A 27,347-nucleotide genomic window follows, 5' to 3' on the forward strand; every position below is an offset into this window, starting at 1 on the left:
CAGTTCATGGTTCAGTGTTTTGTGCACTGTTTCTAAAAGAAGAGAGAGAAAGGAGGGTAACAGGAGAAAAATAAGAGGAAGGAGGAGGAAAAGAGGGATAGGAAATATGTAAGAAGCTGGACCTAATTCATCATTGTGTCGTGACAGCTGAAAATGAGGGATGAAATGACCTCATTTGCCTGCAGAGCGACACTGACACATGAGAATGATGCAGTGGTTTGTCTGCCCACACTGGACATGAGTGACGGAGCACAGTTTTCGATAATGGAAGCCATATTTACGCCTGAATACATGATATGTCTGAATGGTTCAAGAAGATCTGACTATATTGTATTATACTGTATTTACTGCTGTACAGCAGCAGAGGCATTCAGAAACACAAATAGGCACAAAAAGAGCTTTGTCCTTGTAAAATAAAATGACTGAAAATAACCTGTATGAGAAAAATGCTAGACTCAGACTGGGCCACAAAAGTCTGATAGTATGGAAGGCTCCTCTTAAGAAGATAATTTAAAGGTCTGGCATTCATGGGAAAACACATTTTCTATCAAAAAGTCAAGATTTTAAAAAATACATTTGAAAAAAGTCCTTTCCTCATTACTTATCAATTTCACATTCATTTCTATTTTAAAATAAGTACAAAATTGACAATAAAACAACATTCTAATATGAATACATATAATTAAAAAGATGAAATTTGAAAAGAGATAAAGACAGAAAGAAAGAGCAGTAGGCTACCTATCTTTTGGCTCTTTGACCACAAGCATGATACAAGGGAAAACTGGCAGTAAAATCAGGCAGTAAACAGACTGCATGTAATGGAAATCACCTGTACTGTACGAATATAAATACAACATACCTCTTTGCATATAGGGGTGGAAAATCAACGCTAAACACCTGCTCATTTGTTTTCTGTCTGCTCTACAGACACGCCAGGAGGGGCTCTTGGCTGTTGGAGTTAAAGATGTAAAAGAACGATGGAATGATTAGAGGCTGGGAGACTGGAGGAGAGAGAGGACATACAGAGAGGTAATGGGGAGTTTTGCATTTACCTTAAGATTTTCACCTTCATAATACAAGTACAGTAACAGATAAATCAATAAAAATGTCCCTCAGACATTTAAAATGTGATTTTGATTGGAATGGAATTGACTTTCAGAGTTTCGTATAATGAAAATTATTTACATTTTCAATGTAGTGTGAGTTCAGCATATGTAACTTAATAAGCTGTATATGTATATTTTAATTTATACATGCATTTTCAGACCATTTTAAAGGGTCAGTTCACTCAAATTACAACAAAAACATATTCTCTCACTTACTTGGTAGAGGGATGAGGCATGGGCTACATAAGAACTATCAAATTGTGATTAAAGGGATGGATCCTTTTCTTAACATTTTTAGTTTAACAGTTAAACAGTGACATCTCCATCCTATGATGCAGGGAAAGTACCAAATTTAGTTCCCAGGCTCAACAGAGACATCAACTCGTCTGATTTCTCAGTAGTCTAAACTTTGGCATGCTCCTTGCACCATGCTTTTAGAAACTGTTAACAGAAATTGTTATCCTGTTTTAGTTCATCACTGCACCAACTTCACCTCCATGTTGCAAATGAGGCTCTAAGATCAAAGACCATAATAGACATTTGGCTAATGTCCACCTCAGCAGGGATTCTCCTCAGTGTTGATGACTCAAGCCTATTTCTACTTCCAAAAATAATTCTTTGCAGTGTGTTCAAGAGCCTAAAGCAAGACACAAAGAAACAGAAACAAAAAGCTGAGTAAAGATTTTCCACCCTCTTATTTGTAACTCTTTAGTGGTCATAAGTAATATATCTATGACAAAACACAGATGTTAAATGTTGACGATCACTCCAGGGTTTTCCACTTTCTGGAGGGTTTAGTCACAGATTGGTGAAACAAGGCTTATAGTGCACTGAACAGCGATTCTCTCATCCTCCCATAGCCATTTGATGATAACAATAACAGCACTTGGCAAATCACCATAATTTCTGTAGAGTTGGACGTCTGAAAGAAAGTCACTTTGGTGTGGTCACTAGACAGCTGACTGAGTTTCTCTCTCACTCTCACTAACTCTGAAAGACTCATTATAGACAGACTTGAAACACACACTAGCCAAGTGCTATTAAGGCTACAAACACCCGTAATTCCATACTCTCTCCATTCAAAAAGAATATCTGATTTCATGAAAACATAATTGTCTCATGTTCAAATATAAGATGGCTTGAACAATTTCAAATATAATTTTCAGAAAAAAATCTAGTCTTATATTTGGGCCAATAGAGTATAATTTGTCTCGGTTGGTAGAGAACATATTTTTTTCCACTTAGGCACTGCGCAAAGTCTTACAATGGTGCATTGTCTTTAACTTGGCAGGATTTCTTTAAGAGTGACGTGGTATCACAGAGAGCCACCATGCCACCATCACCCTCTGAGATTTTCAGTAACATGATCCAGGTAAAGGTCAGGGTCCCATGTAGCAGAAAGCAGTGGGATGAAATCTGGACTTACATGGACATGTTCATCTTGATCACAGGGGTGGTGTCAAATGCTGCCCTGCTTTGGCTGTTGCTAAGGGACAGGAAATCACTGTCTGCCTCAAAGGTAGGTACAGTGCTCCCATCCGGCTTTGAGGTGTTTTATTTCATTTTATGCAACAGGTATTTTCCACTTGGCTATCCAAATGAGTTAGATAGATTTCTCTAGATTTCTAAATCATGTACTAACTCAAACTTCAAATTTAAGATAGAGCATGTTGTAATAACAAAAACCTTAATTCCTTCATTATACTATTAATCCAGTGAGTTGATGCATGGGCTTGACAAGGTGCATCCTTTTGGACGTGTAACTTACACAGCTAACACTGTAGGATAGAACATATTGGGGAACCTGAGTGTCCAGGCTTGAATTCAACCCAGGACCACCAAGGAAATGGATGCCTGCTGTTCTGTTAGTCTTCAAAACTCTAGACAGATACATGTCCACTAATTTGATGGTTGATTATCAGAAAAAAGACAAAAAACATAACTAAACATTATTTTCTTCAACTTTAACCTACCTAACATAAACCTGCCTAAACTTTTGTTTCTTAGGTTTTAGGCCTGAATCTTGTTGTGATGGATCTTCTCTTCCTGTCTATAATGCCTGTCAGCTTGATTCATGATGCTGAGATGGCTAAGCTGGTTGAAAGAAATTATTCAGGTGAGGATATTGGTTGGAGGTTGGCCACAAAGCTTTTCCAGTGCCAGATTAGACACTTAATCTGGCACTGGAATCTCATCACTATCATCATGAAGGCCTTGTTTGATCAACATTTTTCAGTTTTGGGGCAAAATCTGTTAAGCCATGTGTATCAGTTCATTGAATGAAAATCTTTCACAAAGTGTACCTTAAGCAAACTTGCAAATTCTTTGAGCAACTGAAAACTCTCACAGAGTTACACAGTCCAAAATAGAAGTTTTAACTGTGTTGCACAGTGATGTAGATGTAAGACAGGAGTCTTGGTGAAATATGCCTCTTTAATAAAATGGCTTTTAATCTGGCTTTTCAGTTACTATCAAGCAAACACACAACACTACAGATCAAATAGAAAAGGCAAGAGACATCTTTAGTATGTTCAACCTGGTGGGCTGTCCCCTGCTGCTGACCTGTATGTGTGTTGAGCGCTACCTGGCAGTGATGAGACCTGTGCTGTACATGAAAGCGAGGAAGTGGGAGTACCGAATGGTTCTTTCTGCTGTGATGTGGGCAATCACCTTATCCTTCAGTCTGGCTACACGTAAGTGTTTGTGTGAGAATTCAGCATAGAAACTCTCTAGCACACATGACATCATCATAAAGGACCATTGCTGAATTTCCTGCGTCCACATATTGAATTACAGAAAAAAAGAGAGTAATGAGGCTTTCTGAGGACAAAACAGGATGCTGTTCAAAATATAAGGAAATATAAAGAAAGTATAAAAACTAAGCACATTTTTAAATCAACCTATTCAGTGTTCAAATTTGATTTATTTTTATTTATTTCTTTATTTATTTTACAGTTTTAGATGCTGATATAGCTGTCGTTTCTGTGTCTGTTTCCATCATCATCTCCTCCCTCTTCCTCATAATGCTCGCCTGCCTTGGAGGAGTGGTCTGGTCACTGCTGCAACAAAGCCCTGCCCACTCCACACATGGAAACCGACAGCACTCTGAGTCACCCCTAAAGAGACGGGCAGTGGGCAATGTGTTGGTTGTGGTGGTGCCTTCTGTGATGTCATACCTCCCTGTCCTGGTGATGTCCCCGTTGGTGTTATATTATTGGAATAATGATTTGTTTGAGTACATGTGTATTGTTTCTGAATTATGCAATTTATTCCCCAGTTTTGGTGTGCTCATAGGTCCTATGTTCTACTTCTCTAAGGCAAGACAAATGTGCTGCCTTAGAGGGGCAGGAAAAAAAAATAATGAATAGAAGCATTGTGCCTTTTATCCTTATCCTTTCATTATTAACAAAGAAGTATAGAAATATGGCTACAATATTTTATAGTTCTGCACTTTTTCCACTCCTGTGATTTTTCCCCCTTTTTTTTTGGTGGACACTAAAACATTTATGATAATTAAACAATACAATAATATAAAAGGTAATATCAACAGAAGATTTTTTTTCTTTTCAACCAGAAATTAATGAGTGAGAGCTGTATTTTTTCCATAGATATGTGAATGCTGCAAGCATCACATTTTTGTGGAAAAGGATAGTGTATTCAGATTAACCAATCTATTAGCAGAAAATGTCCCAAATGTGTATATAATATTTATTATATTAAATATGAAGCCTTTTAAATCTGAGGAATAGTACAGTATCGTCAGTATTGTCAGATTTTACTCTCAAAACATGTATCATGATACCTACATTTTGATTAATCCTAACAGCTGTGGCCTGTTTTTCTATTGTGCAAATATTACCAATAGATTTAGATATTCTTGCTTTGTTGTCTTCATGTTATGTGAGTTCATATTATAAGAGGTATATGAATAAAGTATAACTCTTCATATCTATTTGAGGATGTAATAATTCACGTGATTCCAACATGGATGGACAGCCATAATTCTTAAAAATAATTAAACTTTTTTAGTGCTTAACATTTTGTAAGACATGTATATGTACATGTACATGCAGTCTACTTGCAACAATCTTCTAGCTACTCATGATGATATAGCAAAGTGTAAATTATGGTAAACAGAATTCAGACCATTTATGAAAAACTGTTTTACTTTCAAAGACTTCAGCCTCCATTCCTCCTTACAGCAGATACATTAACAACAATTTGTACAAATATCAGACATTTTGTTGTTTTGATAGCAGGGCTTGTTCAATATGATTTAGAGCCCATTTCAAATGGCACTGATGGCAACAGCAAATATTGACCAGTACCAACAGTTTTGCTTTTAAAGCCAAAGAGAGTGCATAATGGTTGATTTACAATTGAAACTTTTGTTGAAACAATATGTGTTCAAGGCAATACAATCACATTATGCTTTCAAGACTAGAGGAACCAGTGATAAAACCAGAGTTTACACTTGCTGTATGAAGGCCAATCACTGGGTTTAAAGTAAAATCCACCTTCACATGCACTGTTAACATCACTCTACAGTACAGTTCAATGGTCATTTTATAATTACATTTTTTCACTCACCCTCCTCAACCTGTCAACCCCAGATAGCTAGCATTAACCAACTGATTTTGAAGTAGGGTCATAAGGAAATAAATAGCTTGATAATAGAATAATTCATGCTTGTGGTGATACCCCTTTCTCAGACCCTCAACCTGCCTTGTGGCTGAACTGCTGATGTTAAAATTGGTCTCTCTGCTTTTACAAGAGGCCGATGTGGTAATGGGACATTCAGAAATAGATAAACTGCAACATTATTGCTAATTTCTGTGCAGTGGTAGACTGTTCAAAGACTGTTTTGGGGCAACAGGAGGAATAAGAAGGTGGGCTACATAACATACCACACAGTATTAAATTTGTCTAAAAATATTGGCTTGTCCCTTGTTAACACTGGAAAACATTTTCACATCCTCAGTGGACCTTCTACATTTTCCGAGGAGTTCAGTGTACAGTAGATTACCTTCACAGAACTGTCTGGAGTACAGTAAATATGTGATATGTGAGCACACAGTATAGGCATAGTAGGGCTCAGTCTTTTAGTGCACATTCAATATGAAAACAATTTATAAACTTTATGGAGAAATATTCCATTTAAAAGACCCTCTCCATTGAAAAATGTGTTTTTCTCTATGGATACTTTCAATGTGATGAGATGTGGGGTTCACCTAACACACTTGTCACATTCGTCTTTTAAAGGGGAGTCTTGCTATAAAGTCCAGCTGTTTATCTTAGGACCAAAAATTGTAAACAGGAATCAATATTCAAGTATTTCTTACTTGTTGTACTTTACTATTGTATTTTATTACAATGTGTCCAAATGTAAAGCTTCCTCCATGGGGCATATTTCCTTGGTTGCTTTTGATAGTGTTTGCATTCATTGATGTTAGATGTAGCTAGCTGGTAAAATCAGACAGTGTGTGCTGGTGGTGCCAGATGTTGGCCTCCTGTAATTCAGAGACCAATAATTTCTTTACCGATCAAATAGATTCTTTACCTGGCACATATTGTCAGACTTAGTTTGGCTTATATTTCCTGATCATACACTTATTTTGCGACAGTCAAAGTGTGCAAGAGTTGCTCAGCAAATTCAGTAAAAGTTCCAAAGTGCCAACAAACTCAGACATGCTCTTTTTTCTCTTTTCATAAAGACATGTTTGAAATCAGCTTTACTTTAAGGATATTTTCTAACCAGGGCCTTATTTTCCCATGTTTTCAGATGTAAATGAATGATAGGGACAAAAATCTTTGGAATCTGTGCAGTACCGAGCAAGCACTGAGAGGTTCAGATTGTCATGAGTGTTTGACAACATTATGGACAGGATTCCTACACTAGACATTGTTATTGAAGAGAAAGACCCTCTTTGTTTAAACAGCAACTTTTCTATATATTTCTACCACACTCCATTGACAAAATGTTGGAGCTGCTAAAATATCACTGCCTCGATCTGTTAATTGGTTTGTGTTACTATTTGGTACTTTTATTTACGTAAAGGATCTGAATACTTCTACCACTGAAAGTCACATAATAACACAAACAAATTAACAAACCAAGACAGCAGTAGATTAGCAAAGCCTGTGTTCTGCAAGGTAAAATTACTGTTCAAAAATGCCAAAGTTATCCTTTAGTTTAAACCACATAGTAAATGTGGTTTAGTATATGTGGCTGTGGTACCTACAATCTGAGTGTAACTGGACTAGTAGTGGTAGTAAGTGGGGTACTAGAAGTTATAGACAGATCCAGATTTGCATATTCAATAGTGTGGACCTCTCAGTTAGGGAGGGGTAGATGTTCTCTTTAGCCTTTCTCAGCACCTACTGAATATCAGACAAAAAAAAAAACCCTCAGCAGAGTCTCTCTCTCTTTTTTTTTTTTTTTACATTATTTAAAATGTGGGATCTTAAAAAAACAGAGTAAAAAATGGAACAATCAGATCATGTTATGAAAAACATGTAGGTCATCACTGGTTACCAAGGCTTTCACAAATGTCAAAGGTTTGATAAGTATCTGTAGCAGCACAGCGTATGGTGGGAGTCTGATTCTCCTCCAGACCTTGGTTACTCATTGGGGGCATCAGAGAAAACAGATAGATCACTCTGCTGTGGAAAGGCTGTGTTTAAGCCCCTTTGAGGATGCGGAGGTGTCACTGAAGAAGACACTGAATCACCACAGGCTCCAGGAACACATTAACCTCACTTTCCTTCAGGCAGGAGCCGGGGGACCAACAAGGCAGTCACAGTCACAATATTTCCTATTAACGTAAACTTCTATCCTGCTGTCTGGATTCCTCAGGTATGACATGTTGCAGCCTTTAGTACAAGTCCAGTGAGGGGGATGCAGACACAACATGGTGAATCTCTGACACATGACCTTCAGGGGGAATGTATTTGGCTTTAATGGTTAAAGTAGTAATTCCCATTTTAATTCAATTCTTGAAATCTGTCCCTTTGAGAGAAGTTTTATTGTTAACATCATTAATTGAAATCTATGTATTCTTGTTTGCCAGATTGAATATAAAGTTGTAGACCTCAAATCCACTAACTCAGATGCTCAAGATGTGATGAAGACTGAGGAAAAACACTGTCCCATCTTATCAATAACATTACAATTAGTAGGCTACATTTGCTGCAGTTACCACAACTAAATAGCTATGTAATAGCGAGCTACAATCCCTCGATTGCTGTTTGAACATCTATGTTAGTGGAGCTGTGCATTAAATCCTCAGATTTTGCTTTTCTCTCATTCAAAGACAGACTGTAACTGACCTATGGTGCACTTACCCTGCTGGTGTCTTTAATGGCTTGTGAAAATCACAAAAAGGTACAACACCCACACTGGAGTCGCGTGCCCTCCGCTGTTGACGCCATCTTGTGTCTGCAGCCAGCATCTCTTGAGTCCAGTGGCTTCAGTTGTGCAAGGCCAGTCAGTCACAAAATGAGCAACTGAATGCTTAAGTTCTCGGCAAACGGCAAGAAAACGGCACAAGAGTGCATAGAGGGGCCAAAAATCTGTGCACCCTCTAGAAAGGCCAGTGTAAGTCCTCAAAGTCCCCCGATTGACCCATGTTTGCATCTGTCTCCAGCAAACTCATGATAACTGCCATGGCTGCCTCATCACTACTGAAGCTGCTCAGGCCTGGCACCACCATGCTGTCCAAGTCTAGCTGGGACGGCTCACCTGGGTGAAACAGACCAGAGAAAACAAAATTTCAGGAAAATCTGCTATCCTGCCTTGTTCACATCCACTGAAGATGCTGATTTAGACAGAAGGGTCCAATTGCAGACTACATATCTGGGGCCCCCCAGGTAAAAGTAGGGTAACTAGGCATGAGGTGTGTAACTTCCTTTTTGCCACAAAGTATTAGAACAAATTATTTTTACAGTTCATTTGACCATAACTTCTGTGTAAAAATATGCGAAATAAAATCCATACTGTTTGAAAGACAGGCTCAAAGTAGAATGTTTAAAGGGACTATTTGTAAGTTTACCCTGCTGCCAAACATGGTTCTTGTTGAGAGCGGGTGGTGGTGATGGTTGCCAAGAGCGTCACTATGTTTACAATACAAGAGGTTAAGATACACCCCCTAAGCAGTGCTACCTCTTCAGGGTCAGTCTGGACTCTACAGTGAGTTGCTATTGGAAAGTGATGAGACCAGCTGGCTGAGCCAGGGCTAACTGGTCAGCATGCTAACTTCAGAGGAAGAAAAGAGGTGACAGAACAGGCTAGCATGACATGCACCTTACCTAAAGTATATTTAGCTGGGAGTTTTTTTTTTTTCTTTACAATAAAGTTTATCAGTTATTATGCCAAATGATATATTACAGTAGAATTTACTTTAGAACATCTCTGGATATTTGAGAGTTTCTGTGGTATTTGTAAAAATCACACATGTGCTTTTATATTTTTATATAGAAACAATGAAAATATAGATTTTCATAAATCATCAAGGGTTATTGTTTACATTATGTCAACTGTATTTGTACATGTTGGAATTTACCATACTGATCTTTTGTGTCATCTAAATCTGATCTAAATGGATCACCTGATGATTAAGGGCCTGCAGTTGTGAAATCGTGGGTAGTGTCAACATATAGTCTCTGAGTTCTTTGCCAATATAAAATGCCTAATGCATTTTAAAAGCCTTTTTCCTCCTTTTGTGGATGCAGCCCATTTCCTCTTGTTCTTCTTTGCAGAGATGTAGATTAAATTGGATTGGATTTATGATTATCCTGCTGACAATACCTGTACTTTCAGAAGTTGCACTGCTAGCGCCCACTGCTGTCCTCGAATCAGACTGGGACTGTGATGAACTGCCCGCTGTTTCCTCTCTGCTGGATGTCTGAGGGAAAAAAAGCCATCTTATGCCACAACACTGCATGGGACCCCTTGTTTCACCTTTCTCCACTGAAGTGTGTAATTAAATTCAAGATAACAGGTTGTAGAAGTACACACTGTCTTAATTTCTTGTATACATTTTCTCTTACAGTTGAATTAATGTTCAGGTTTACAGAGACACTATAAGGACATGTAGGCATGCAGCGGTGGAAAAACAAGATATTTACTTTACAAGTAGCACAATGGAATAATTCAGCCCTACATTTCTAGTATTTATATATAAATATTACTATATTATTCTATCAATATTACTTGAAACAGTACTTCATATTATTGAAACATGAGGTTGCAAACTCAGTTAGTTGTCTGTCATGGCCTCTGCAAGCCATGACAGACATATATACACACCACACAGAGCTAAAATTAGCATAAAATTTAGTATGTACCTATACAGTACTATTACATGACAAATGTACCTGAATGTTACAGTACATATATACTCTCCAGCCATGCATTTGAATTTAACTTCCTTATGCCACTAAAATTGACATTTAAACAAGAGAAGCATGAAAACACAAAACATGCCTCTAGGTGTTCTAAACTAAGTTTACAGTCTCGAAAAATGGGAAAACTAATGTATGAACTGAAAAGCTAAACATCTGAATAAAATTACGCTGTTAGTTTGTACCTTGATCAGAGCAACTACTTACACAAACCAAAAGAGTGTCATTTGCCTCCAATTGAATATGCTATAGTTTAGGTCACTCACACTCTTGCTGGTTTGAGGGGAAACCAGTGGACCTTTCTCCTGGGCTGGGCCAAACGGGCTGGAAGCTCCGCTTGATGGAGACGAGTTCATCCTGCTCGAAAACACAGCAGCAAATAAAATAATCATATAAATAATCATGAATTTCTCTCCCTCTCTCTCACTCACTCACACACACACACACACACACAATTACAGTACATTACGCACCTGCAGGAGTCGATGAGCTCATTTGCAATTTGGGTCCCTATACTGCCTGCGTAGATCATTGTGCCCAAACCACTGGAAAGGCCAGGAATTATGGGTATTTGCTTTGTGTCTTCTGTGGAAAAAAGACAACAGTAAAATGAGCTTTACATAAAGAAAATTCTTAAACAAGAAACAAATGCCCATATGATATAGAGTCTATATTTCTTACCCTGAAGTGCTTTTGAGCTGCCTGCTTCCTCTTCACCTTTTGTGTGACCAAGCCCCCTGCTGGTGCAAATGGGTATAGATGCTGCTTTATGCATGAATCAGCTGTATTTGGTAATATAAAGCATTATGTGAGGATATTATAGGACATTAACATTAAAACCAAAGGTTTTGGACAATCAGTGTCATTTAGACTTTATCAGGTTTGTTCAAAAGCCAAAAACAGGTCTTTTAAGTTGTAAAATATGAGTATGAGTACGTAACAGCCTTTCCTCCAATAATGACACTGTACGTGAGGTGTTGTGAGACATGAAGGTAATGCTTAATTTCATCCCCATGAATGAATCAATACTTACGACATAACCTTGTTTAAAGACACGATAAACTCAACTTCTTTGGTCCATGGATTTGTGAAACTAAACCACTGACTTTGGAGTGAAACATAGGAGCCATATTTTGTTTTGAACTTGTAGCACTGTGTCTCAATCTTCTCTTTGCTTCGAAGAACTGCCAAGAGATTGGACACGGTTGTTATCACAAAGCACAGTGGAAAATTACAAAAAAAAAAAAATGTTGCTACACTGCTGTTTGGCCATCACTATTGTTCATTAGAAAAAGTCAATTCCTTGAGCTTCGACATAAGAAATACGTTTCTGAGCTGTGCTGCATTTTCAAACATCACAGACATCTTGTTTTGGCCCAGAATTTTCATCAGCTCTAATTTTAATCAGATATGGGACTAAGTTTGTTAGCAGTGCTGGCTTTGCTCCATCACCTTGCCTGTGTTTCTCTGCGAGGTGCTGCAGGTCGTCCTGGTGGAAGTACTCATAACATGATGTGCCAAGAACTTCCTGCGGCAAATAACCAATGACGGTTGTGGCTCTGGGAAAAGAGAGGATAAAAAGGGAGTTAAGTTATTCTTGCTTTGTCTGTCTCTGTCGCTGTTTCTCAGGTTTGTGCCGATCATAAACAGTGAAAGTGGGAATGACAGTTGACACTGTTTAAATGAGCCATGTTAACAGTAATCAGTCACACATATGGGAAATTTGATAAAATGATTCACTATACTTGTGGTGTGAAATTACTTCCCAAAAATGAGAAGAGATTTTCATGTGATGTCATCAAGATGCACACCTCCCCTCTGAGAAACAACAGCAAAGATAGAAAGGATTATCTCCACTGGTAAAACTCATGCTCTACGCTCAGAGGCCCCCTCATCACAACACGCCTCTGCCATTGCTTTCTCAGCGGAGCCGTGTATTCAGAACAGATCCATACCTCAGCACAGACAGAATAAATGGTGCAGACGCAGGAAGTTAGTATTGGGAAACTCACTGTTGGTCTACAAAAGTGAATTTGCCGTCGATCGCACAGCGGGTGACGAACTCAGTGGGTTTGACACTGACGTCTTTGGAAGGGTGGTGGGACAGGTGAGGGTGGAGGCGGCACACCGTCACCAGGCAGGTCAGGTGTGAGGTTTCTTTCTCGGGGTCGCTCTCTGAGTCCAGCTGGCTGCTCGGCCAACTCCGCATGTATCCAGTGCAGTGGAGGGTACAGTATCTGTAAGTGTCTGTGGACAGAAAAACAAGTAGTGTGTAAAACTTTAAACTTAAACTTTAAAAAGTTCTAATTCCTGATTTATTTGACTAAATATATCAGGATTACTATGGAAATAAAATATGCAATATGCAATTAATTTTTGTGTGTTCATGTCAATGAGACCCATTGCTATTTACAGTTTTCCTTTGTTTTTATTATTTGTTTTGTAAGATTTGCATACTGTCTGTATTTGGACAAGCATGTTTTATTATATAACCTTTTTTTTGTTTCAGCAATCCATCCTGTTTTTCAAGCAGTTCAAATTTCAGCCAAAATGTAATCAATAAGGCAAACACTCATTTGAATCAGAGGCCATTCAGGCTCCTGTAAAGTGTTCTAAATGCAACTGCTCAAGTACTGTACTTGAGTATTTCGTGTTACAATATAATTCTTCTTCACTACATATGAGGTGGAAATGTTATTTTTACTCTGGCAGCTGCTGTAACTGGTCACATTACAGACTACAATTTTACATTAAAAATATAAAATATGCAAATAAAACACAATGCATTGTTTAAGATTAACCTAATTGTTTCCAGCCTTTTAGGTTTTGTGGCCCCTTCAAAAAAAAACTGGTTGGGACCCCTTCTCATGTGTCAGATGTCTGTAAGTTGTACATGTCTTGTACCTCTCAGATGTATCAGATGTTCTGTTTGAGGTTAATAGAGGTAACTCATCCAATACTTCACATAGAAAGCATAGATTAGAGAAAAGCTCATAATGAATAGAAAAAGGTAACCAAACTTTGTTTTTACCTCAAACAGCCACAACAGTAAAATTCTACAGTGACACATCTGTATTTAAATCTTATGTGATATATAATAGATGAGTGACAGGAGTCATCTTTTCTGCTGAACAATTACTTAAGTTACAGTTTGCTGATAATATGTTGTGTTTATTTTTACTTAAGATATGTATATACAGCACATTTACTTAAATAAGGATCTGGATACTACTATTTTTCTACCCCATCTGTGGCATTTGTTGAAAAGAAAAAATATTTAATATCACCAAACATATCATTTAATTTGAACATATTAAAAAAGACCTTCTGAAAGGATTATAATTGAAAAGGTCTTGACTGAATAATATGGGACAATTTAGAAGTCATTGCTTCCCTTCCTTATATACTGCAGTGCAGTTGCTGAGGTTTGCCACTGAGTGGTCCCAAACCTCCTGTTTCTGCCACCACAATTAGGTTTACAGTAAGAGGGGTTTGCACCATGCTCTTACTCTGTGGTTATACAATGCTGTAACACTGACCTACTTCCTGTGCAGGACAACATGTTTTAAATTGTGGCATCTCTTTGGGAAAAAAAGGTCTTGATCAAACCCTGAATTCTTTCCATGAAGGCATCACTCAGTAAAACTGACCCACATTTGAGAAAAGTTTGGAAAAAAACCATTAGTGTGTATTTTAACAACAGACAGGACTCATTTTGCAGCTGTCATCACACATTTGTTTCTTCACAAACTATTGACGTGACATTTCATTTGTTTGGTTTGGAGATGTTCAGAAGAAACAAACATCAGAATTATCTGTCTCTAATACCTTCAGTAAACAGCAACAGAGATAAGAAAGTCATTTTTGTTCATTCTTTCCATAGAGACTGAGGTCACATCATGTCATAGGCTCACATATTTTTATTCTACCCTGCCAAACTATTGCCAACAGAGAGAGGGGAAGAGGCGGTCACAACCCAACCGCCACCTTATCCACCAGATCTTAATCAGATAATTTCTTTATTGCTTCTCAGGCAATCTCAGCTCATCTGTTTGAGCCAAAGTGCCCTGCAGGTCCACGGCTGGACATGACTATATACACAAAGCTTAATAGTTCAGGTCTTTTTATAACCTATTCAGGCTGTTCCTCTCAGCTGAATCACCTCAAGCACTCTCAACAGAAATAAAATGATCCAAAATAGCACACATTTTCTGGCACTTTTGTTATATTGCTTTCAGCAAAATGTCCCATCCATCTGGCATTTCAGCTAGAGTAAAACTGAGAATTGTTGGAAGTGTTTACCTTAAAATAGGACAAAGCATGGAGCAGCAGAACCAGATGATTTTAAGTGGTGGACTGAAGAGGAGTCCGAGTTTTGTCTTTGTCTGTGCATGTGTGTCCAGGATAGAGCTTCATTTTCTAATTAAATGAGTCAATAAGATAATCAGGAGTCCTACAACCTCTGGTAGTTGACACGGAACACACAAGTTGTGCTTATATTAGCTGATTAGCATCAGCTGTTTCATTCACTAGCTGTGAGGCCATCAGCTGACTAGTCACGACCAGTCACATTCATGCAGGTGTGAAGCACACCCATTAGACCCGGATACTCCTCAATGTATTTGTTTTTGGTTTTGATTTAATAATTAATGTTGCTATATGTGACTGTTAGACTCAAAGCAGAGGTCTGGCTGTTGCTGCTTAGCACCTCATCCTCAGTGTCTCGGACTGAATTAAGCTGAACGCTCAACCAAAACCAAAACTTCCCCAATGATGTTGCTGTTGTTGTCTGAACCCACCCTTCTTTTTGGAAGTACTGGGCAGTGATGAGCTTTTGTCCTCATGTTTCCCTGCCACCCGACTGTGCTTCATGCGACAGAAGAATGATCGCCGAGCCCCAGTTGACAAGTGGGATGCCCTGACGGGGGTCTCTGCCTGGACCTGAGCACCAGCTGCACACAGACAGATGACATTTATGAGTTTCACAGTGATCACTCTTTGTTTAATTCTAAATTTCATTCGTTTGGGTCCACTTCTCAAAGGCAAAGAGACTCACTTGCAGCATCAATGAGGCGCTGGCGAGGGTACAACTCTGAGGACGACAGCTGCTCCTTCACCTTGTTGATGTCTTTGGGGTGGATGAAATCGAACAGGCTCTGCCCAGTCAGCTCCATCTGTCAATCAAAGTGTCATACACCTATTTAGTCACCTCACTCTGTACATCAGCTCTGAATCTCTGGATTGTAACTGAGCATTTGAATGCATCCAGGGAGAGACTTTCTGCAGCATGTATTCAGCCTTTAGTCATTTAGTGGTAAAGCCCCCAAAAAACACATGCTACCCTGCAGTTCAGTTCTATTAGTCACACAGTATGTAGGTTAACACAGGGTCAACAGAACAACAAAATGTGTTGGTCAAGAAAACAGGTCAGCACAGAAATAAGAGCACCAGTCTTACAAAATATCAGATACCAAGTTAAATAAATTATGAAAATGAGGATTTATGTATAAATGTAAAAGTGTATACAACAGTACTGCACACTGGATATGTAGCAGTCCTGGTTTAATAGCAGCAGTCATGGCTGATAGTGTTGTTGGTGCAGACACAGAGTCAAATTTCTTTAGAAGCTTTTCTCTTGTATCCCTCCTAATCTCCACTCCTCTCAGTTTGCCTACAGTGCGTCCCAAAGCTGGAAAATGTGGTGAAGAATGTAGAGCAGGTGTGGTTATCATTCTGGTTGCCAAGCACTATAAACTGACTTTCAAAAAACTTAAGGAAAGCTTAGAGACTGGCAGCTTTGCAGAAAAATAAAAAACAAGACGTGACCATGAGTATTAGGTTTTGCCTCTGGTGCTATCAGACCTTCAAGAGCTTCAATAAAATGAATCATGTGTTTGTTTTCTCATTAAATCCACAGACTCGCACAATTTTGTGTCCACAACAATTTATCTGAAGACTGTTGTAAAGATTTGGTTCATCGGCCACAAAAGGATTATGTGCCATTAAGGCAAACTAATGCAGATGCTGAGAGCAGATGAGGTGAAGACTTTTATGTGGAACCCTGAAAACTGGAGATGTGTGGTGAAAAAGTGTTAGTCAAGTCAAAAACAAAACTGAATATTAGTTAAATAATCAAAACAGAGCCTAAGAAGAGCTTGTCAGAGGTTAAAAGTATGTTTTATATTTCTTCTTAGGCTCTGTATATAATATTTAGTTTAACATGGTTTCCTGACACGAAAAGTTGGGGAAAAAAATCCAAAAAGGGTCTGGAAGTACATCTGCGCCTCCTCATGCTGTGTTTATTATTGTTACTATTAAAAAACACCACACTGACATGTTAACAAGGTTAAAAACTTGACTCTCAGTGGGGAGTGCCTCTGACCTTTTAATCTTTTAGTACAATTGATTGGATTGGGTCTACACACAGTGCTATTTCTTGCATTTTTTTATAACTGCTGACAACAGTGAAATGAGTGTGTGATGTAGTGAAGCATCAGTGCAACGCACCCGGCTGAAGTTGAGGATCTTGGAGACAGGACTCAGAGATGAAGAGGATTTTTGCCCGGTCACAACTTACAACTAACAGGAAACTCTCCGCAGCCTGGTGGGTAGGTAGATAAATTTACATATTAATAAACATATAAATATATGATCAAATGGGACTTGTCGGGGTTCGCACTTGAAGCACCTACCCTGAGCAGAAGGTGCCTGAGGTCATCATGAGGCAGGAGGGAAGGCTTGTACGTGGTGTCTGTGAATGCACTGCTCGTCCCAGCTGAAAACACAGTAGACAGAAACTTAGACCGAACAGAATCAATGTCACTGACATTTAATTCATTCAAATTACCAGGTGGATTAAGAGCTACCTTTGAGGGCTTTCAGGTGTTGGACAGCCTTCCGCAGCACAGTGAGCTTGTCAAGCTTCCGAGCCATGGGCTGACAGGCAGGGATCATGGCAGACAGCTCATCAATGAGGTTATTCATTTTATCCCGTCGCCGCTTCTCAATCTGGCGATGAGGCTCCCTGTTGATAATATATGATAAATACAATAATAAAGCTGTTCACATCACATGCCAAATGAGACCAATGAGAACCACCAAGGTTTTTCAAGACACAGATAGCACATTAATTTGATGTAAAAATACAGTAGAATCACCTGAAGCATTTCATTTTGACTTGCTGATCCTCTCCTTCAGATCTGCCAATAAAAAGATCAAAAATCTAATTAATTCTTTGCCAACATTTGTTCATAACACAGTGTGTCAATAAAGACAAGAAGTCAGTGTACTTGCTGAGGTCGTCATCCATCTCGATGTCGAGGCTTTGCCTGTAAGATCGAATAGTTACATGTGAGTCATTTCATTTATAATAAGATGAATTTATGCAGATTAGGGTAATCACACTGAATTTACTCCAGAGAATATAAAGCAAAACAACACTGAGTTTGTTTTTCTTCACAAACAACATAGCACTCCTCTTACTGTACATGGGTGCCTGACCTCTCCTCCACATCTCCCTTTCGTTTCCTTGGCAGCTCGACAGCTGGCAGCGAGGGGCCTGCTTGACTTGGCTTTTTGTCCTCTTCAGGGGGATCTGATACATGAAAACAACCATCAGCGATGCAAGAGACTGAAAATAAATACATCAACCTTGAGATCTCCATATTGCATCCTTGTCAGACGTTCAGTAATTCAGCATGAATGGATTAATGATACTTGCTCTGCCACTAGGGTTGATGGGTTTGTTGCACATACTGAACAGTAAATATTCATCAAGTAGAGTGAAGCTGATAAGACTCTGGTTCTTATTAAGTGCACATGCAAATGCACTGAACCAAATATAGAAAACAGGTGACTTACTGAGAGTGAGACTATTTTAATTGGTTTAATTGGTGACAGGTCACACCTGCGCTGTATAACAGAATGTTAACAAGCAAAACTGTTTGACAATAACAAAATCAATGCACGTTTATGGAATTTATCTCGGGCTAATTACTGGCCACAACCAATGCTGTACTTGTGTACAACCTGTAATTATCATTGTACATCAGTGATGCACAATGGTGATCATTTACATGCTCAACTGTGCCATCCGTAAAAACATACAGATTCTTATCTCTTATTACAATTAAGTAAATTGTTACACCCTGATTGTTTGAAAAAAAAATCATTAATATTTCTAAGTCATCATACTGCTGTTATTAGTTTGATGTAATCATAGCAGCTTTGTGCTACTCTGAGTCCCTAAAACATAAAAAATCTCTAGGTCTATGGAAGCAAATAAAGGCAAGATTTATATTCATTAATATTGATTTTCAATATTTTTTTAAATAAATAGCACTGAATTAATAGCACTGCAATATTTTACTTCAACAACCATCTATTTCAACCAGCTCATTTCAAGTTTTCCAATTTTAAAAAAACTGATTTTGTTTTCCATTTGACTTGAATAATTAATCCAAAAATGACTTGATTGTTGTTTTTTGAATATTGGACATTAAAATTTTCTAAATTAAATTATTTAAAATCAACATTACACAAATTACAAATTACACAATTACTGAAGAATTAATTCACATGAATTCAGATTGATGGCTTTCAAAGTAATATATTTCCATGTATTAAATTTGGTGGGATTAAATTTCAAACTTAGTATTGATTATAATGACCTTTTTTCTGTTACATGTACATAGAATAATATTTCTAATCATAAAATAGCCCATATTGTGTGAGTGTGCAGTGTGAGGTTAGTTTTTAGGTCATTACTTTGAAACTTCCTTTTGAAACTAAGGTAATTTCAGCACAGCCTGAAAAGAATCCATCAATATTTGAAAAAAAAAAAAAGTCTTTTGTGTGCAAACACTCAGGATGACTCAAATGTCTTTGCAGGAGTGGGCGGCAATTATTTTTAAAAGGCTGATATAGTGCTCAGGAATGTTCGTCTCGCTGTGGAAAAAAGGCATATGCCACTTTAAAAGCTGACCCATGGCTGCCAAAAACATTCTGAGTGCAGAGCTGCCAGAATTCTTTTCTTTCGTCTTCCATTCCTACCTAGACTCTTGCCAAACCAACAACCCCCCCCCTCCCTCACACACACACACACACACACACCCTCACTCACTTAAATGCTTTGGCTCAGTCCTGCTCTCTAGTCATCTGTTTCTAGGCGAACTCTGAATGCACTGTCTCAAGGTTGCCATTGAACGGCGCCAAACCACCAACTATGCTCTCTGTTTGTCACTTTAAAAGGCACGTGAGAGTAAATGGGGTTTGGGCTATCATCTTACCTAACATTTATATAATGCTGTAACATTGACCTACTTCTCTCTCAGGACTCCCATACTTTAAATTGTGACATTCATTTGGGGAAAAAAGTGTTGATAAAAGAGAGGAAAGCTTTTCAACGTGACTGCTGACCATAACTGACCCATATTCTCCTGTTTTTTTCTCTACTAAGGGAGGAAAAGTAATTGATACTCACTGCAAACTTTTAATAATGAACCCATATTTTAGTCTGCTAGTTTTATTGGATCGCTGGGACACTTAAAAACACTTCATTTTTAAGCTTTAAACTTGATTTAAATGTTTATCCTCAACCTTTGCACAATGATATGTGAGTAATACTTTATTTTAAGATACCTAGAAGAAAACCTGGAAGGAAATCTGTGAGGAAAGTCTGTCTGAGAGGTCACAGTGACCCTTTCCAAGGATACAAAATCAAATTTCATAGAAAAACACAAGCTTTTACAAACAGGCAAACTTTTACAGTTCAGTCAGTAGCGCAGTGAACTTTAATGGCATCGGCATCATTTTCTTTAATCCCTCCAGAGGAGTTTAGTGGGTCATCACTGACGTAAAAGTGGAATGTGGGAGCGAGCTCTTGCTGGCTCTCCCTTCCACCCACCACAGCTCTGCTCTGCAACTGATGCTGCACAACACGACGCCTCCAACGTCACACCATTTCTCCTGTTCCCTTATTAGTCAGGATCTTTTCATTGGGTACCTGTGCCAGCTAAAACGTGCCATTCAGGAAGGCGACAGCACCTGCTTTGTGCCAAGCACGTATAGACAGTCAACATTCTGAGTCACATGAGAGCCAAGAGCACCGGTCGTGACTTGAATGCTGATGAGGGGCCAAGCCTGCAGGGCAGCAGATGACATGCCATATTACTGAAACACAGAAACCCTGACCGCCACCCATGGAGGAGATGCACAGGAGTGTAACAAACTCAGTGTGGGCACGATATGACCTACATGCACTTCTTTCCAACTGTACCTTTTTTAAAAAGAGTACATTTTATCCCACTTGAATAATTTTAAGGTATTTGGTGATGAAAAATGGAGTATATATGGCCTGATGTAGAATATAGATGTGAAAATCTACTACTACACCAGTAATCACAATGCAGCAAACTAATTTAATACAATTCAGAAATAAGCCAAAAGCTTGTCCCGTGACAAAACACAAGGCCAATAAATAACAAATAAACAGCAACACAAATGTCCAACAAACTTTACAGTGGAAAGCAACAAAGATTTAATAAACGCTGGCCATCTCTAACCAGCTTTAGATGATGCTACACAAAACATATTTTCGACTAGTTTCAATCATACACTGAAAATGTCTTGCTTTAAAATTCCACAAAAGCAGAGCAAGTGCAGCTATTCTGGTGTCTCCTGATTCTATCTCTAACACAGAGTTATGACAGGAAACAAACACACACACACACACACACACACAGAGAGAGAGAGAGAGAGAGAGTAATAGGTTGTTAAAAGGTAAGGTGGGAATGTTAGGTGTCCAAACAGAATAAATTACAGTGATAGTCTGGGCTAAACAGCCAGAGCAAAGATCTGGATAAAAGATGGTTTTAAGATTTTACTATTTGTGTACATGAGTGAGACTCATAGCTGGAAAAGGAAACTGAACTCATGTGAACTCAGTAAAGGGATTAATGAAAAATGAATCTACCAAAATTAGCTAAATTTACTGATTTTTTTTTTTTTTAAAATATGGTTTCATGTTTTAGTAAAAATACGCTCATACATGATCACTCTACAAAGTACAAATACATAGAAATATATTTGACTATATGATATGTTAGCTTCTAAAATGACTTGTGCATCATTCCTAAAATGAGAAATCTTCCAAAATTTAACATTCATGTAAAGATAATTGTGCAACTTTTTTAGAAAGACAGATAACTTCTGTTTTGGTAAAAAGAAAAAGAAAAATGTTACAAACAATGTTACTTCACTTTATATAGTTCAGCAGGAGTATATCATTTTGGAAATAAACTCTTAAACAAAGATCAGATGTGTGTTTATGTATATATATATATATATATATATATATATATATATATATATATATATATATATATATAGATATAGATATAGATATATATAGATATAGATATAGATATATATTCTGCCCCCTGTTTTAGATTCAACCAAAAATGCTTTTCAAAAACATGAGTTTTGGTGAACGACTTTAATCACAGGGAGAGACTCTGAGCGTTTCTTACTGTAATGTTATAGGCTATACCCTGGAGCATTTTGGCAAGTGTCTTTATTTGTTTTAACTTGTGTGTCGTGCTACACCGCACTGTAATTTTCTATGTTTAACAACAGCTTCTAATCTGAAGCTGACAGTCATTTATCTATGCAACCAAACTTACACAACCTCTGAATGAACTGTATATCATATTTTTACTTTGAGTGCTTTTAGTCATCAAGCTAGCATTGCTAACTATTTAGATTGCTTCTACAAAGAGATGCATTTATCATGTTTAAAGGAAAATTCTTGATTACTTATTTTTAGACTTTAAAAATCATATTAACAACATTAAAATTCTCCCTGTGCACATTTAAAATTGGCTACTTTTGCAGTTAAAACTCAGGAGATTTGTAAACAGTTAACTTAGTCAAATAAAAATAATATTTACACAATACACCTACACATTTATGAGTAATGTTGTTACTTTTCAGAAGATTAAGCTTGCAGCTTATAAATGCAACTATCCTCAATTTCTCCAACACTAACATGCACAGAGCAGAGAGTTGGTGTCTAGAACAGGATGCCATTCACCTGATCGATCCTTTGACCAAGACAGAAAGTGTATCGACTTTCCAGATATAGTAAGTGAGACAGTCATACACAGTTGCGGCTGTTAATTTGTTATTATTTTGTTTATCAAATGCAGATCATGCCATCACATTTAATAAGCTAGATGTAAGGATCCTATTGTCTCATAGCAGTTGAGTGATTTCATGATGTGATAAAATCCCACAGAGACAGCACTCAACGTGTCTTCTCACCTCAGTAAGCTGTGATTTTTTACAGTGTTATCTGAGCCAAATGAGACATTTACATAGTCACATTATGCCAAAGCTCAATTCCTCTAGTCACTTCTAAGAACATATCTGCAAGTGTTGTGGCTTTGGATGGATGCAGAGAAGCCAGCCTTAAATACTACAGTTGCAGTACAGAATGTTCTAGGTTATTTCTGGTTGACTGGCCTACAGTTCCTGCATCTACTCAAACCAGTATGTTCTGCTGTGAGACTAGGTTGAATATGTGCACACACGCAGTATGTTTTGCAACATGAGTCTATTTTTTCCACATATAGCACAATGCATATTTTGTTACAAAGCACATGCATTTGTAAAGAATATTTTTCAGGCAGGTAGCTGTACAGTATGTACAGTACATGCAGGAGTATTGAAATACAAATATGGAACATTAAAAGTTAGAGGGAAGTGCAGAAATGTTTAGGAGGCTTTGGTTGAAATGTTATATTTAAAAAAATCTGTTGTCCATTCTCATGAAGATCCAGGGCTAGTTCCTGAACTTTACAACATTTTTGAAATAATGCCATGTAAATATTTCCACTTTGTGAGAGCTTACTGGCAGCTACACTTACCAGATTTGTAGGCTAAACTTGAAAAGAAGGGTGTACCAAAAGATACTTGTGACTTGACTCTAACATCAGTAACTTGAGACTTCAGTAAGATTTGAGCCATTTGATTTAAAATGTCTTGAAATCCTCCCCAGATCTAAACACAAAAAATCATGGTATTAAAAATGAATATGAAAGCAGTCTGTTTTCCCACACAATATTCTGGTCAAACTACTACTATTTGTACAGTGCTTTAAGCTGCATTGTGTGCTCTATAAATAAAGTTTATTATTATTAGATCATGTGTTCCACTGTGAAAACCTGTTACACTGAGAGAAAAAGACACTAGGGAAATAAACAGAATTAAGTACCATGCTTTGGAATTAACTAACTGCAGTTAATAGTTCATTTGCAGGACATTAATTTCTTTAAGCTAATAAAACATGATGCACTGTTTGAGCTTAAACAATGTGGAATAGATAGATCAGCTATAACACTAACACAGAACACTTATACATAAATAATTCAAATGGTAATCATTCACTTTTGATTTTAAGGGACATTTCTGTATGAGATACACTTTCATTACCACTTTATAAATAACCAAGGAAAATACTTCACAAGGTTATATTAGATTGACAGTATTATAATTCCTTATAATGTATAGTTTCCTATTTTATTATTATTATTATAACGTTTTTTGGGGATATTTCGGCACTTGTGGTTGCACAGTGGTAGCTACTAAATAAGGGATTCCTAGTCTTTTTTTAAAAATCTCTCTCGATATTTAATGGAGTTTCGTATACACTTCGTGCTGATGCAGCGCTGGCTTCAGAAGTTCCGACAGCCGACATGACTGTAGAGCTTCTTGCTCTGGTTTGGAACCGACAGGGAGCGACTACCTCCCTCTGCTGCACAGTGAAGGCAGCGTTGCTCCACTGATCTACTGACCCACTTTTGAAAGAAGCTGAACGAGGAAGACAACATGGACAAACCTAGTGAGACCATGTGACAAACTAAGCTCCCAGATGACAGTTTGGTGAAGGTGAGGCAAATAAAATTACTTTGGTGGATTAAAGAATGGCCATGGCCAACGACTTATATAGTTAAGGTTAGCAAAATAAAAAAAAAAATCGTTACCGTTATGATAAATCGTCGTCGTGGTTACAGTCACGTGGTTCCATGAGGTTTGTTCGTGTACTCCCTCCCCCTTCCCTCCCGAAACTGAACTGCACAGGCTCCCTCTGCGCGCGCGTCCCGCCGGAGACGAGCACGTAGTACAGAATAATGAATGGACAGGTTTCCACCGTTACAGCACGGCCGTTCACCGATTGCTAATCGGTATTTTAGGTACAACGGGTTAGCAAGTAGGTGTCCGGCTACTCCATTCACCAGTGCTGCAGACAGTAATGCGGTATTTTATCCGGTAGGCTGGCTAGGCTGTTAATTAATTTGTTCGGCTGGGTGGTGTCGTTACAGTCGCTACCTAGAGAAGGAGCCGCTTATTGTTGTCACCAAATGTTACTGTCACATTAAAGTTAAATAAACAAAATTGCAATAAACCATACTCTCTACAACCTGGGTGGTTGTTTACTGTAAAACTGTGGGCTAATTGTTCGCATGAAGGGACTAAAAAAAAGTTCAGAACCACTTTCTGGAAGTAGTCTATTACCTCTACTTTGATTTTTCAGCCAAAGAAGAAAGAAAGCAGAAAGCACCGGAAGCACCGGTAACTGACAAAAAGTAGCCAGCTGAATTACACTCAGTAAACACTGTAATTGTGGTTGTCTGCCTACCTGCTGGCCTGTCCGCCGTCCCCTCAGAGCCACCGGCCGACATGCCTACGAACTGTTGCCGGTGTGCCCGGTGAAGGCTACGAAGCGCCGCGGCGCATGTGGAGCCACCAGCTGTAGTAGTAACACAGAGGAGATGAGGAGAGGAGGGAGCTACGGAGAGCCGGGGTGTTGTATAATTGACTTCATTTTTTTCCCTCACCCTCCTCCTCCCTTACTATTTTTTTTCCTACAAAAGAGGCGGAGTGGCAGGGTGAGGGGGGGCAGAAACGTGGGTGGGGTGGGGGGTGGATGACAACGGAACACCTATGTCCTTTAGGAAATAAGGAAGAGGGAAGAGTTCACGCTTGTCTCCTCCTTCGAAGCCTTTTTGGTTCATTCATGCCCACGTTCAGTTGACAGCAAAACGACGTTTTATAAGGACAGCTGCTGTCCATTCATAGCTCGTCTCAGTCATGAATCAACATCTCTTTAATCAGAAAATATAGCATAAAGCATATAACACACATTTCTCCGCATGAAGCTGGACATTGACAGAATGTCCAAGTTAACGCAGCATAAAATGTGTTTCGAATTTATCATCTGCCATTAAATGCACCTTTTTGTTTTCTAATTTGATATAATGCAACATACACATATGCAAATTTAAGTGTCTTGCATTTTGGCTGCAGTGAACAAAATGTTCTACTGACTTGCAGTCCCCACCACAGAGCTCGTAAACAATGACTTGTATAGGATTCATTGTCAAAAAGTGATGGCCTGACAGGAAGCATGGAATGAGATTACGGCGACGCTAACGAAATAATTAATGATTCATATCAAACGGAGTCCGCCCAGCGTCGATTAGAGAAATTGATTCCTCCGCTGCTACGCACGTTTTGGTGACCTGAAAAAGTATTTCGCGCGCGCGCGCGCGCGCATCACCGATCTGGCTCGGGTACTCTCTAGCTTCCCTTCAGACAGAGCGGCGGTGAAGAAGACGTCTCACTCTGACCTTATTTCCTGGTACATAACCAGCGCGACCACGCATAAAAGAGCGTATGGAAATGTTTGTGTGTTTAACATGTGTACACTATAAACAGTGTCATTGTATAACTTTGATCTCGTAAAACATGACGAGAACCCTGATGTAGGGCAGAAATGTAGCCAACAGTTTTACACATACCATTATACTGGTTCTGTGCGAAAACTTTGAAAGCTTTAGACAATGAGGTTTTCATCTTTAATCAATGTCAAAAATGTACTCTATGTAGTCGAATTTTAACACTGTCCCCATTTCCTACATAAAAAAACACGGAGTGATACATCATGTATTAAATTGACGATCTTTGGCCCTCACCTACATAGTGTAATTCTAGACCTTTGCACGAGACTTTACGTAAGAGAGAAGACTGCACGTGCCAGCGAGAAACGTGTTGACCTATATATTATATAACTTGATGGTCACGTGGCGACAGTTGGCTCGTTAACCCATTTAAAGCCCGTTTGTGGAGAAAGTACAGTGTCCCCGTGCATTTTACTAGCCCGGAAGCGCCGTTAGTGGACAGGAAACACGAAAAAGACACAGACAGTAGTACAGTAATGAACTTTTTTGTAGGAATGTATGGACATTTATGGTTATAGTAATAGTGATATGATAGCATAGACTGAAAAACGTCATGAACTCACATTGCTTGTGCATATAAGAATTTTTCATAACTGCCCAAATACAGTTATTTTGCTAGCTTCTCTTGATATCCTATACAGTATGCAGGCCAGCCTAAAATATTGTTACATTGAATACTATAACACTTAAACAATTTTAGATACATTTATATATCACATTATTCCCATTAGTGTTAAGTTCTGCAGAGTGAATAAAAAGCATTTTTAACAATTACAGTTTGATGTAAAGTTGTACTAATGTATCAACTTTTTCAACAACTTTTACAGCAAAAACAATATCAGTACAAAAGTTTCGTTTTTTTATATATATATATAGATCTGTTTGGTTTAGGGAGCATCAAGGTCAAAATGTAAGTTCTCGTCTCTCCTACTTCAGGTTTGATTTATATGTGGCTTTAGATCTCAGCTGGTCGTCCTGTTTGTGACCTTTCTGTGACCTTTCTGCGTCAGTCTGTCTCCACCCTGGCTCTCCTGAGGGG

At 38.3% G+C, this 27,347-nt stretch overlaps 1 protein-coding gene across 1 annotated transcript; it reads right to left on the minus strand.

The window, feature by feature from the left end:
- Positions 1-5,254: 5,254 nt before the first annotated feature.
- Positions 5,255-25,421, minus strand: LOC108888346 (aryl hydrocarbon receptor nuclear translocator-like protein 2). Its single transcript, XM_051077655.1, is given in 18 exon segments — positions 5,255-8,847; positions 9,913-10,009; positions 10,775-10,865; positions 10,982-11,093; positions 11,190-11,245; positions 11,542-11,692; positions 11,961-12,067; positions 12,521-12,755; positions 15,308-15,460; positions 15,565-15,682; positions 17,016-17,042; positions 17,044-17,109; positions 17,201-17,283; positions 17,375-17,532; positions 17,666-17,707; positions 17,798-17,836; positions 17,991-18,102; positions 25,207-25,421. Coding segments are annotated over 18 exon segments (1,848 nt in total). The 5' UTR covers positions 25,250-25,421; the 3' UTR covers positions 5,255-8,689.
- Between the last annotated feature and the right edge of the window lie 1,926 nt (positions 25,422-27,347).

The sequence above is a fragment of the Lates calcarifer genome, linkage group LG18 (genome assembly GCF_001640805.2).
Source record: "Lates calcarifer isolate ASB-BC8 linkage group LG18, TLL_Latcal_v3, whole genome shotgun sequence".
Taxonomy (NCBI): Eukaryota; Metazoa; Chordata; class Actinopteri; family Centropomidae; genus Lates; species Lates calcarifer.